This window comes from Mycteria americana, chromosome 15, assembly GCF_035582795.1.
Source record: "Mycteria americana isolate JAX WOST 10 ecotype Jacksonville Zoo and Gardens chromosome 15, USCA_MyAme_1.0, whole genome shotgun sequence".
In the NCBI taxonomy this organism is placed as follows: Eukaryota; Metazoa; Chordata; class Aves; order Ciconiiformes; family Ciconiidae; genus Mycteria; species Mycteria americana.
This window is the reverse complement of record NC_134379.1, coordinates 1,167,038-1,180,327: the sequence shown is the minus strand read 5'-3', so window position 1 is coordinate 1,180,327 and position 13,290 is coordinate 1,167,038. Positions and strand designations below refer to the sequence as shown.

Below are 13,290 nucleotides of genomic sequence, written 5' to 3'. Positions count from 1 at the left end.
AACAGTTTGAAGTGTTTCTCTGAATCATTCAATGCTTCTGGGAGCTTATACTGCACACCATGAACCATTACAGACCTGGAGAAGAGTGCCCTGGATTTCACTCACACCGGTCCTACAGCAGCGTCACCCGCAGGAGTCACTCCCGGTTCATACCAGGACAGTGCTGGGGACAGAAAGAGTCTCCAGATTTTTTCCATTCCCGATGCTGGCCCGGCCACACTTGGGGAGGGGGACCACCACGCTGAGAGGAAGGGCAGGCTGGGGCCTGGGGGTTGGTTTCTGTTTCTGCAGGTCCCAGACTCTGCAGGGGAGAACCAGGAAAGGGAAGATAAGAACCGAGTCAGCAGTACTGGAGACCAGTAATGCTCAGCCTGAGCCAGGCTAACTCTGAGTCATAACTAAGGCTGCTGGCACAAGAGGCTACGCCAGCAAACAGCCGCCGGCGCTTCCAAGTGCCTACAGACGAGCTGGAGGACTGAGACCGCTTTAAAATTGTGACCCCTTTCTCTGAGCCCCTCTGAATTTTGGTCGACAACAGCACAACACAAGCCCGACTTCTCTCTCCCATCTTTCCCAAAACCACTGTTTAGTGTCCATCCCTTCACCCCACGCTTCTCTGCCAGTAACGTGGCAGCCCTGAGACACAGCACTTCTCCTCGAGACCACCCGGGCTCCCGGCTGTGACCGCGACTGGAGCAGGCCCTCACCGGTGAGACCATGGGAAAGAGCCGGCTGCAAGGCACCCGACGGCTTCAACGAGACCGCTCACGTGCTGCTGCTCATCTAGGTGCTGCATTCAGATTTCAGCCTGCGACCAAGATGTCCCATTTTCCTTCCTATGAACACAGACTGGGCCACAAACCTTGTATTCATAAAGAATACATAAAGAATTCATAAAGAAAGACTAAACCGCATTTTAAAACCGTGCAGTTCACGAAGGATACTGAAATGCTTCATGATTAGAAATCAGAAACTCGTGATACACACCCGAGGAGTGAGAGCTAAGCCAGCCCTCCTGGGATTTCAATGTCAGGGTTTTAAAGACCCCAGCTCCCACCTGATACTCCCTCTGCTGAGCTATCCTCACTGCACTGGCACACCACACACTCTTCACACCTTATCTGCAGGCGATGGCACCATTCGCTATTAATGACAAAAATACTTGAATCTCCATTTTCTCAGCCAGAGGATGATGACACATTTATGTCATATCTGTAAAAGCAAAGAAAAATCAGACTTCACATAAACTATCCCTCCTTAGCACCGACCAATACAGACCATTGGTGGTTTCATCAGCATGACGGGCTTATCTGTAAGTCTTAGAAATCAAAGTGACCTCAGTATCCAAACCTGAAATAAATTAGAGAAATCCCAAGATGAGCCTCTTGCCTGATAAAATCTGGGGTGCAGATACGCTTTATTTCTATTTTATGGAGACAGATGGCTTACAAGGAAGTGAGTATTTCCCTTCAACAAAACCATTGCTGCTCCTGGAACGCAGAAAGGAAGGTTGGAAAGACCCTCAAGAAATCTTGTAGTTCATCTCCCAAGCCCCAAAGAATCAACCATAACTAAATAATACCTGGCAGATGTTTCTCAAAGCAACAGCTTCTCAAATCTCTATGGATAATTAACATTGTGCTTTAATTTGCTATTCCAGTGCTTGACTGAAACACTGAATCAGCTCCAGATAGTCATTTTAGCTGCATTTTAGTTACAACTAACTCTTAGTGGACAGAAGAAAGCAATAAGGGGCCAGGATTTAGCAGTACTACAAAGGAAACAGATCAAAGACTGCTAAAAAAATAAAACCATTGTGGACAGCCTTATGTATACACAGACCACGCCAGCGCCTTCAAGCCGTAAAGCTGCCGAGCGTGCCGCGCTGTCTCTGCTGCAGCACCGAAGCTTGGCAGGCTGGGCCGATGCAAAGCCCTTGTTGCACCTTTCTGCTGAGTTCAGGATAAAGTGCAGAAAAGCACTGGCTCTGACAGGCGGTGTGGGCACCAACGGCCCACGGCTGACTACTGACGGGCTCCATCGTCTGAGGAGCTTCACCGGGGCAGACAACCAGCAGAGCTGTCTCTATACGAGATGCTGTCTCAATGCTTTTCCACTGGGCATCGGCATTTTTAAGAAACAAGGAGACTAAGTAAATTGTTCTGATAAACAGTTATTTGCAAGTTGAACAGCTTCTGTGTCGCAGTTCAGAGCAAAAAGCGGCACTGACGACAACAGGATCCAACCCCACCTGCTCCAACGCACACGAGGAAACCGCTCTGTCCCCTTCTGGCCCTGGGACAGCGTGACACACTGAAGTCTGCAGAAACACAGCGAGCGATGATGCGCTTTAAATGTACTGGTCGGAAAAGAATGGTAAACATGAGCTGACTTAATAAACCACATTATAAACAAAGTATGTACTCTTAAAACCAAACAAAAAGCCCAGACACACAGAAGAGACTCCGAGACCCCACTTCATCCACCGCTCGCAAGCAGGTCTCAGACCCTCGGGACGCAAGCGGTCTGCAAACCTCTTTCAGTCAGACGACACACCGCTTGTATTTTACACATGCAAGAAACTGAGGCAAAGGCAGGTTACATGACTTCATATCACACACTGAGTCATGGCAAAACCGGATCTGTCGGTCAATTACCAGCCTGTTAGGTAAGCGTATTTGCTCGACACCAGTTCACATAATGCTCCTCGATCCCTGTGAGGAGAACAGCCCACTGCTGCACCTTCATCCCAGGGCTGTGCCAGGGTTGTTTTCACAGGCTGCTCACACTAGTCAGCACTCTTCTTGAGGAAATGAAGGGAAATGTGCAGATTACCCTTCAGAATCCTATCTCCGTACTTGAAAAAGAAAAGGAGATAAGAATCCAAGGGTATCTGCCCATCAAAGCACACTACACGTGCACAGGAGTCGGAAGCTTTCCTCCATCACCCGAATTGGCTGCACCAGGGCAGTTATCCCTGCCACCTCTGAATCCACACAGACATCGTTCGCAGACATAGAGCAAGGCTCTTCCCAAAGTTAACATCTAGCTCACGGAGTCAGCGTGCCGGTACCCCGAGAGGAAGAGCAGGTTCTCGGAGCAGGCCACATCCTCCTCCAGCACCCATTACAGCACCACTGCATTCTGCCCACTTCACAACGAAAACCTTGAACCTACGGCATCCTCTGCCGATGGTCCAGGCACACACTAGAAGTGCGTTCCTCATCAAAAATACTTGGTATGGTCTTTGTTCGCTCAGCTTCCTGCAAAGTGACAAGAGCTCAATCTGCATCACGCCTAAAACTACAGCACGTCCTCGCTAGCAAGATCCTGCCATTTGGCCATTGCAATTTTAATCAGAGAGAACAAAGCTAATCAAAACCAGAGTGACAGACTTGTTTGAATGCTTCAAGCTGTCAGCTGGTAGCAGGAGATTTTCCAGAGGGAGATACCTGCTCTGCCTGCCTGCCTGACGGCACCCAGATAAGCAACTGATCTACGTGAGGTGCTGCCGAGTCCTCTCAGACCTTCTCTTGTGGTGATGTGACCGCACTGATGCGAGGGGTCGACTGAACCAGGGAGTATTTTGTGCTGCAGCGGGAAAACCTGGTGTATTTTGAGCCGCACAAATACTCAGAGATTGGTCTGGAGATTTCACGAGCAAGGATGCACTTAACAAGCTAAATTGGTATATGAAGGAAACAGAGTCAAGAATGTGACCAAAATTTCATACAGTGGACATCGAATTCAGATGGTCTTGTTCATACCAGGTGATTTTGGAAAGGTGGGAGAGCGCGCTACAGAGGGAAAATGAGTTTGATCTCTCTCCCAGCATGTCTCACTAGCTCAGGCTCACCAGCCTAAGCAGAACCAGCTCCCATGTACCTTGCTGAGGTCACTCCAGACAGGCTCTCTCTGTCCCTTCCCTCTTCTACATACAGAAATACAAACACACTGTCCAGGGACACTGGGAATCCCATCACCAGCGACAGCACTTAGGAACAGTTCCTGGGAGCACTATCTGCGTTACGCACCAGGCATAAGACATAACACACGGCACATCCATCACCTTCTGCAGGGTTATCACCACCCCCTAGGCTCTCATGAGCTATCACCAGATATACATCACGCTTCTTATGTAGAACCCCGAGTCAGAAACACAGAGGAAACAACTTTATCAGATGCTGCTATGAAAAAGATCAGAGGCCGAAGGAAGGACAGGGAAAGCCCAAGGGAATCTCTAACTAGCAAGTAGAGAGAATCGTACCGTCTGCAATAAGACAGCCCTGATTTCAGTAAAAAACACTCCTTATTCATCCCTATCCCATCCTCGACAATGCAATGCAGGCAGCTTCCAGTCAGGAGATGTTGTGATGCTCAGCGAGTCTGGGGCTTTCTATACTCCAACCTCCACATCCAGCTAGACAGGAGACGGGGAACCAGAAAGCTCATCTTTACTTCTTGTCTTATGAAGGCACAGCTTTAGGTAAGGCACTTCACATCCCTGCACCTCAGCTCTTCCACCTGTGACCTTTCAGAAGTGCTGCAAAATTCAGCTAAGGACTATAAAATGCTTTGATGTCCCTTGGCGAAGCATAAAATTTATCAGCCAGTGGAAGGGAGTTTTGCTTTCTTATTTTGGCAAGGAAGACCTACAAACTCTATATGCTGTATTTTGTATTTGCATTATCATTTCCTTTCTAAGCATACCCGTATGCCTGTAGTGTAGAGAAGACAGGAGGGGATGAAGATGGGAAATGAAGGACAACTTATGTGCAGTTTTACTTCTGCCCTCAGACTGCAGCTGCACGTGTGGCTCTGCCCTGAACCGGAGCCTCCAGGCCAGCGTGCAGGGCGGGCAGCCAGCGCGCTCCTCAGCACCACGTATCTCAAATACCTGAAAAGCAACAAGTTAAAAACAAAGAAACCCTTTCGCATATTGAATACGATTACACTGTGGGACTGCTATATGATATATATATATATATATCTCTCTCTCTCAAATGAATATGATTACACTGTGCTTTGTCAGGTTTCGGGAAGTTCAGCATTTTATAGACAAAATTCAACCGACATGCCCCGCAGTACAGAAAAAGGCATCAGCGCGGTTATGGAAAGCAGATTCCCAACTTCCAGCCCTGCTGCTGACCTATGATGCTGCTTTGCAAAATGATGAGATAAAAAAGTGACTTTAATGCATCAGGAGAGATGAATTGTGCAGACAAGATCAGGCTTGGCAGGGGTCCTCTGCTGCAGCCAGCGTGACTCCCTCATCCTCCATCACCAGGCCTGATTGCCTATACCAGGTTTGCACTCATCATAAAGGAAAAAAAGGTAAAAAAAATAAAGGAAAAGGTGAGCACAACAGCTACTCTAGCACTTGAGTAACAAGGTAGGTTAGGATTACGTGAGGCAGTTATTTTCCACAGGCCAGCCTGCTGTTGGTTTATTCTGTGGTTTCGGCAGGCCTATGCAGACTCCAGAAAGTAAAGCTCGTGTTCATGTCTAGCAGAGCTATTTCCACGTGCCACTGTGGCACCGGCGTCCTCCAGGGCTGCAGCGTAGCTCTCGTGTACCTGGAAGCCTTTGAAAACAAGATAAACACCGCACTATTTGTCAGGAGACAGTTAACTTGTCCTGAAAGAAATCCAGGTGGATGTGCTGCCCGCAGCACACCAACAACGACTGAGGACATGGCCACATGCACCCAGAGATGCTCAGGACCTGCGTGCATCCTGAGCTGGCCAGACACAAGCCAGCTCTGGCCTAAAAGCCCCGTGGGCTTTCTGGAGATGTGTCTCGACATCATACTGATGAGACCTGTTGAGAGACACCAAAGGAGGACCACACCGAGCACAGCACCGAGCTGTTGCCGAAACACGGACGCTGGGCATGAGCTGGTCCTCTTCCTCACCCACCACCAGCACTAGGTGGGTGGCACTACAGCCAAAGGAAATCTTTCTGGTCACCACACATCTTGTTATCAGTCCCATGCAATTCAGATGTGTGCCCAAATGGCAGTTAGATGAGATGGGAAAGGCCAGGACTATGCTTGCTGTTCGGTCATCACCCTTGCTGGCAATGTCCAAAAAACTGTAGGGCTATAAACATAATGAGCAGCATCAAGCAAACCAGAGAGCACAAGCTGAGCAGGTCGCAGACAAATATCTATGGGAAAAACCCTAAGAAAACAAATATTAGTTACTTGCAATTATAAATAAATTTGTTTTCTTAGATCATGGAACATTCTTGGATTAACCTAAATTCAAAGAAATCAGCCACCCTCTAATTCAAGTCAAATGTCTCTGGAGTTTGCAAACAGCAGATAGAAAAAGGATCTCAATTTGCGGGTTTGTGCACGTGTAAACATATGCATTTACTTGTTTACAGGAAAAAGGGCTATCAGCAGCAACGTTATGAAGCATGAAAGCGCAGATGTGGACGAGACGAGCGCTTCACAATCCTGACTCCCAAAACAATCAGAAACGTGAAGTATGTGGCCAGCATGGTGCACATCCAGGGTGTGTCTGTTATTGTTTGCATTCCCATGGCATTAATATTATAATAAGAAACGTCTAACATCAACTGTCCCCCTTGTCTCCCCCAAATCTGTTCGTTTTTTCCCCATAAATTAATGAGATCCAAACAAAATTATCACTAGTATCATCACTTACCTAACACTTGTCATCACGTAGGAGAACAGGTCTGCTAAGCATATGAACAGGAGTACGGATGACGAGCCAAACCACTGAAGTTTCATTTTCATTACATCTCTCTGCATATCTACATAAGTCCATCACACTCATTTGTAAGAAACTATTTCCGAGTCATCCAAGCTCAGCACAAAGCCAAGCATACTCACAGGAGCAAACTGGGATGTGCCATGAGCACACAAGCAAAAGAGCCTCCAAACCCCACTATTTTAAGTCAGTAAAGAGCAGAAATGTTTATGTTGTGGAAGTGTCATCAAGAGCGAGGATTCTATAGATGTAAAAATCATTAGCCGTATCTGGGTAGTTGTTTAATTGACAAGCATACAACTCCCTCTAACTTAGTCTGTTACTTGCCTTTCGTTTGCTCCCAGCTTGCTTGGGAGAGAACAACCAACCACTTGTGCTGCGTCCTTCAGATTCCAGCAAGCGTGTTAGCAAAGTCTGAACGCAGCTCTAACAATGAACGGCACGGCCCAAGGATCCCCACAGCACTGAAGTCGTTTTCGCTCCCGAGGTCTCAGTCACGCCTGTACTACACTCTAGCAAGCTGTTACTCGTACGGGTGCATCTCAAGCTGACTTATTAAGACTCTGCTTTTTTCAGCAATTTGAAGTGCTGTTGTCTGAAATATTAATACATATAATATGTAATATTCAACAGGCTTTTGGGTAAACATCTTGTAAACACAGTTTGAACCATATTGTAGGCAGTGCCTGATTACCGAGGGACACAAGAAGCGACGCTGCTGCGGACAGGCTGACGGCAGGGCAGGCTCCACAGTAAAAGCCGCCTGGGTTTCCCTGCGGTGGGTCGGAGCGGCCCGCAGCAGGGTTTCACCCAGCCACACAGGCAAACCCAAACAGTGTCGCAACAACTCCCCAAAGCAATAAACGGCCTCAGAGAGCTGAAGGCACAGACCAAGACTTGCTCTGGTTATAAATTAAGAAAAGCAAAGCCTACGTGGTTTAATTTTCCACTGGTGGAAGAGGCTGAAGGAGCAGGAAAAGCCACGTGCATACCCACCAGAAAACGAAACGGACCAGAGCAAAGGCATGGGACCAGCGTTACGGCCAGGGAAATGGGACGTTCTGCGTCAGGTTTGAAAGCATTTGGACGCCCCGTGTGTGCTCACAGGAACCAGCACCTCGATGAATGCAGCAGGACCTGACTCCAAAGTCGAGGGCTGCTCTATTTGCAGACCTGCGAAACGCGGCATGCGCTGCACGAGGCAGCACGTGGGTGGCCAGGGACATCACCACCCTGCTGCGCCGCTGGCCTTCTCCTGGCACTTCAGGGGTCCCCGGTGCCACACGTAGCACCGTGCACCACGTGGAAGGAGAGGGTAGGTGTTGGGTTAGGTGTCGGGGTAGGTGTCGATCTCGCAGCATTGCAGACACCACTTTATCCTTGAAGGACGTGATTTCATTTCAGGTTAGTCCACGGAGCTCTCCCAGCAGCTGTACCCTGCACTACTCCCCAAAGCTTGAGATTATTCAAGCTGCACCCCAGAAACTATCAACCACAAAAAGAAGTACAAAGCAGTGACAAAAGCTGCTGGCCTGACCTCCCGGCGAGTCCAAGGAGAACATGAAGATCCAACTGCTGTCTGCTTTCAGGGAATCCTTCTGCATCTCCTCTTTTCAGAAGGCTCTCCTTCTCGGTTACGAACCGCACACAGAGGCGGTCCTCCACCACCTCTGGCCAGCTGGAAAGCAGCCACGGTGCTCTCCATGCAGGCAGAATGAGCAGCTATGCCTCACACACTGCGTTTTCATGTGCAAGTGCTGCTCCACGTCTGCAGGAATCCCCACAAAGGGGACCAGCCGTACCTTAACCCTCTTCCCTCCCAAAGCCATTCTGCTCTCCTTCCTCCAAAACCTTTCTGGTTTTTCCTTCTATCAGTTTTCTTCCTCATAAAGACAGGATGGTGAACGTCTGGCTGAATGGAAGACTTTTTCCTCCTCTACTCCCAGGTTTGAAGAAGCAACAGCCTAAGTATTTATGGTATTTTACCATCTGGTTGGTAGGAGAGCCTGGGCACCAGCTGGGCAGACCCACAAGGAATGACGACAGACCATGCTCCCCACCGCGTTAGCAGGGACTCCCGAGCAGGCTCCCGTCCTGCTCTCCTGCCCGAGGCCGAGCACTCTGCAGTACCGCTGTCAGCTTTCGACCCAGCAGCCTTAAATCAGTTTTATTTTAGATTTTCTAATGCTGTTCCCAAATTGGATTGATTTTAAGGCCAGACTGGACCCTCAGAGTTACGCCGTGTAACTGTGGGTGTAATGCAGACCGTAAAGCTGCTCTGAACACACATCTGAAGGGGGAGGAGAGGAAGAAGGCAAGGGAAGGAAGCCAATCTGGAGCGCTTTGTTGTTGCCCAAGCAGTCTTTCCCAGCTATTTCTCTGCTTGTGCTCTCCCCTGACATCTTCCTGCTACCCAAAGTTCAAGCGACGGGCTCCTCCCTCTCATGCCACACATCTCCCTGGCGCTCACGACTTCCCTGAAGCAGCCACGTTTGCACTGACGCTGCTGCTCCGCCAGCCAGTTCAGCCCTGACATGTCTGTTGCAGCAGAAACGGTAACTGTGCGTAGCGTAGCACAGCGGGACGCACAGCACCGGCCACAACCGAGGAAGTGCTGCGCTGGGTGCTGCGCAACCCGGCCAGGCAGGTCCCACCCGGAGCGGGCTTTGGTATAAGAACAGCATCTCCACACACCCTCGCACGCTGCTCCTTGTAACTAGAAAGCCCGCCCAATTTCTTTTTTTTTTTTTTTTTTTGGTGCATTGCCTTGCCCACGCCCCACTTTGAAATAATTCCTGCCTTCCGAGGTTACCCGACGCCACACAGCGAGGTCACTGCTGCCCCTCCTGCCTTGCGGTCGACACTTCTTCCCACCTAGCCCAGATCCTCACTTGTTGCATCAGTCTACAAAACATTCTCATAACGTGGGGCAGCTGGATAATAACCAAAATCTTTTCCAGCAGCAGCAGATGTAACAAACAGCCCTGCTCAGCACCACTTCTCCAAGGTTTAACCTCTGCTATACCCAGGGCACGTTCACCATCTGCGAACCACCGAGCTGCGAATATTAACAGCCACTGCGCACGTCTGACGAGAAAGGCGACGAAATTGTCACAGGCTTAAAACAGGGGCACGGAGCTGTCACCCGCCCTGCTCGGGGCCGCGGGGGCAGCTCCCGCCTCGGCCGGGGTGCCGAGGGCCACGGGGTGCCAGTGCCAGGCTAGGAACAGGGCCCACCGCACCCCGAAATCCACGGGGTGGTGGCTTCCCCGGGGCCTCTGGCCCCTGCCCGTCCCCGAGCCCTCTCCCTTCACCGCCGCTCCTCTCTCCCCATGACTCATCACTGAAACAATGGCTGTGCAGCGCCAGCCCCGCTCTGACACAAAGCGCCGCTCCCTCCCGCCCTGCCGCAGGTGCACGCTCCTGTCGCTGAGCTAATGCCGCACCGCGGCCCAGCGCCCCTCGCAGCGCGGCGACGGGGGGAACGGAGCGGAGCGGAGCGATCCGGCAGCGCCGGCTGCGGGGACCGTTCTGCGGCAGCCGCTCGCAGGCGCCGCCACCGCCGAGCCACGGCGCTGCTCGACGGCCCCCGGGGAAGCCGGAGCCCCGGGCAGGGGGGCGGCGGGCGCCCGCGGCGGCAAGGCGCCCGGGAGCGGCGGGGAGAGGGGCGGGGCGGGCGGCGCAGGCGGCGCTGGGGCAGCCGCCGCGGGGCTTCCCCAGCCCGGCCCCGCTGGCCCCACCCCAACCCCGGGCGGGCGGGGACCCCGCAGCCCCGCGCCGGGCCCACCCCGCGGAGCGAGCGAGGCCAGGCCGGGGCCGGGCGGGCCGGGGCTCCCCGCCGGGGGAGGCGGCGGCCGCCGGCGGGGCGGGGCGGGGCGGGGCGGGGCGGGGCTCCCCGCGCGCGGGCGGGGCGGGGCCGCGCGCACGTGGTGGCGGGCGGCGCCTGGCGCGTCACGCGGCGCGGCCCCGCCCCCGCCCCGCCCGCGGCGCGGGGACACGCAGCGCGCGGCGGCGGCGCGCCCGCGGGAGGGGCGGGGGCGGCCGGCGCCCCCCCGGCGCGGCCCGGGGAACCGGGGCCCGGGGCACTGGGGGCCGCCCCGCCCGCAGGGAGCCCCCGCCGGGGCGGCGCCGCGCTCCCCCCTCCCCCCCCCCCCGCCCCGCGCCCTGTCACTTCCCCGCGCGGCGGCAGCCGCCCGCCGCGGGCTTCCGCCGCCGCCGCCGCCGCCGCCCCCGGCCGGGCCCCGGCGGCAGCGCCTCGCCCCGGCAGCGCCGCGCCCCCGCCCGCGCCCCCCGAGGTGCCGGCGCGGCCGGCCCGGCGCCGCCCGCGCCCCCGTCCCCGCGCCGCCTCGGCCGGCCGCGGGCTGTCAGGCGGCGGCCCCGGCGCGGCGCGGCCGGCCCCTTACCACGTGCGGTCTGCTGCTGCTGCGCCTGCCACTCCAGGAACCGCGCCGCCTCCAGCAGCGTCTCGATGCTCATGGCGCGGGCCCCGGCCGCCGCCGCCGCCGCCTCCCCGGTCGCGCGGGCCCGGCCGCAGGCGCCGCGCCGCCCCGCGGCTCGCCCCGACGGCAGCAGCGCTGGCGACAAGATGGCGGGCGGCAACAGAAACACAACAGGCGGGCGCTGGCGCGGCCCCGCTACTACGCGGCGGGCGGCGGCAAGACGCGGCGCGGAGCGCGGGGCGCCGCCCGGACGGGACGGGGCGGGACGGGACGCGGCGGCCGGCCCGGCCCGCCGTGACGCGGGGGCGGCCCGACGGCCCCGCCGGCCGCGCGCGGCGGCCGCGAACGCCGGCTCGCCCCGGGGCGGGCGCCGGGCGCGGGAGGGCGCCGGGCGCGGTGGGGGCCGGGCCGGGCCGGCGGCGCAGCGCTCCGGCCGCCGGGTTTTCCGGGCGACCCTCCCCCCGCAGTGCGCTCGCGTCCCATTACACTATGTCACCGCGGCGCGGGCCAATGGGCGCGGAGGACAACAAGGCATGGAGCACCTCCACATGGGCGCCCCGCGCCGCCGCCGCGCGCCTTAAAGGGCCCGCGCCGCGCCCCACCCGCCGCCGCCGCCCCGCGGGTCGCGGACCTGCCGCACGCGCGGCGCTCCCGGGCCAGGCGGCGAGCCCTGCCCGCGGCCCGCCGGCCCCCGCAGCCCCCCGCCGGCCGCACCCGGCTCCCGGCCAGCGGGCAGGCGCCCCGGGGCCCGGCCCGGCGCCGGCCGGGAGCAGCGGCTCGCCGAAATCCGTTTTTCTCAGTGAGTTCCCGCAGGGCGCGCTGCGGGGACCGGAGCGGGGCCCGTAGCCCGGCACAGCCCGGCTCGGCCGAGGCACCGGCGCCGCCGCCCCGCGGCCGCCTGCTCCGGCCGCGCCGGGGAGCGGAGGGCGGGAGCGGCGTCACGCAAGGATCGGGACCGCTCCGGTGTCGGTGCGAGCGCGCCTGTGCTGGGCGCCCGCGGAGAGCACGCGTGCGCGCCCACGCGCGGCAGAGGCGGGCGGCGTGTCTGCCCCGCGCCCCCTGCCTCCGGCGCGGGGATTTCCCCGCATCCCCGCCAGCCACGAAAATAAAGTCAGGCGTTTTAAGCGCGGACCCTGGGCGGACTTGGCGAGCCGGCGCGCAGCCCGCGCTCGCCCGGGTACCGCCGCGGCCCTAAGTCCGAGCGCGCACCCCCGGCAGGCTCGGAGCCGGGCACCCCTTTCCTCGCAGCGGCTGGCTTCCCCGCGGCTGCCCTCCGCGCCGCCCTAGCCGAGCCCGGGCGGAGCTGCTCTGGGTCACGGCTCCGTGGGTGCGCGTGACTCGGGGCCCTCTGTGCCTGCCCCGCGCCTGCGGGGCGGCCGCAGGAAAGGGAGAGCCGAGCCCTTTCCACTGAGCGAGAGCGAAGGAAGAGGGAGCCTTTTGAAAAGCGTCTGCAGAAAGTCATGCCCCGTAGTGCCTGCTCCGTTGGAAATAGCTCGCAGCGGAGCCGAAAGTGCTGCCTACAGTTACCGTTAGCGAACGTTTTCCTCTGTCAGGCCCTTTTTTCAGTAGCTTGCAAAACTAAATTAAACTTTAATTATCCACGCTGAACTTTTCCGTGCTAAGTATCTGCCTCCGATTAACTTGTTTTGGGGGCTGGGAAAAGATGCTGAAGTGGGGTAAAAAGAAACTGATGAGAAAAAGTAATGCTTCTCATGGAAGGAAAGGGATTGGGAAAAAAAAAAGATTTTCATCTGAGAACTTTCATTCTATTTAAAAAAATTCAGGAATTTACAGACCAAAAACTACGCTGAGGAACGGCCACCGAAGGTGGCAAAACCAAGCTCTCGTGAGCTGGGCCATGCTGGCTTGTGGAGCTCGGGACTGGCTTCTGGAGGGGCACGCGTTCCCCACCGCCTGCACCAGCCGGTCAGGACGTTGTCTCGTCCTCCTCGCTCAGCCTGTGGCTGATGGCCTCGCTTGCTGCACGCTCGTCAGATCCTTCTCTGCAGGTGGAAGGAGTCAATTCCTCCTGGGCTTTGCCATGAACTCATCTCTGGGTTATCGGAATACCTCACGACATTAATGAGTGTATCGTCATCGCTCACGAGTGG

The 13,290-nt window shown here is 56.2% G+C and overlaps 1 protein-coding gene across 4 annotated transcripts in view; it reads right to left on the bottom strand.

The window, feature by feature from the left end:
* The window catches only part of MNT (MAX network transcriptional repressor), a 46,858-nt gene extending 35,512 nt beyond the window's left edge, over nt 1–11,346 (bottom strand). Inside the window, exon 1 of one of the 4 annotated variants that reach the window (XM_075517726.1) lies at nt 11,144–11,346. In XM_075517726.1, the coding sequence (XP_075373841.1) occupies nt 11,144–11,216 (73 nt within the window). In that variant the 5' untranslated portion in view covers nt 11,217–11,346. Of the gene's footprint in view, nt 1–1,116; nt 1,156–11,143 lie in introns of those variants that run through there. The other 3 variants (XM_075517725.1, XM_075517728.1, XM_075517727.1) reach the window with 3 other exon arrangements.
* Nucleotides 11,347–13,290: the final 1,944 nt, after the last annotated feature.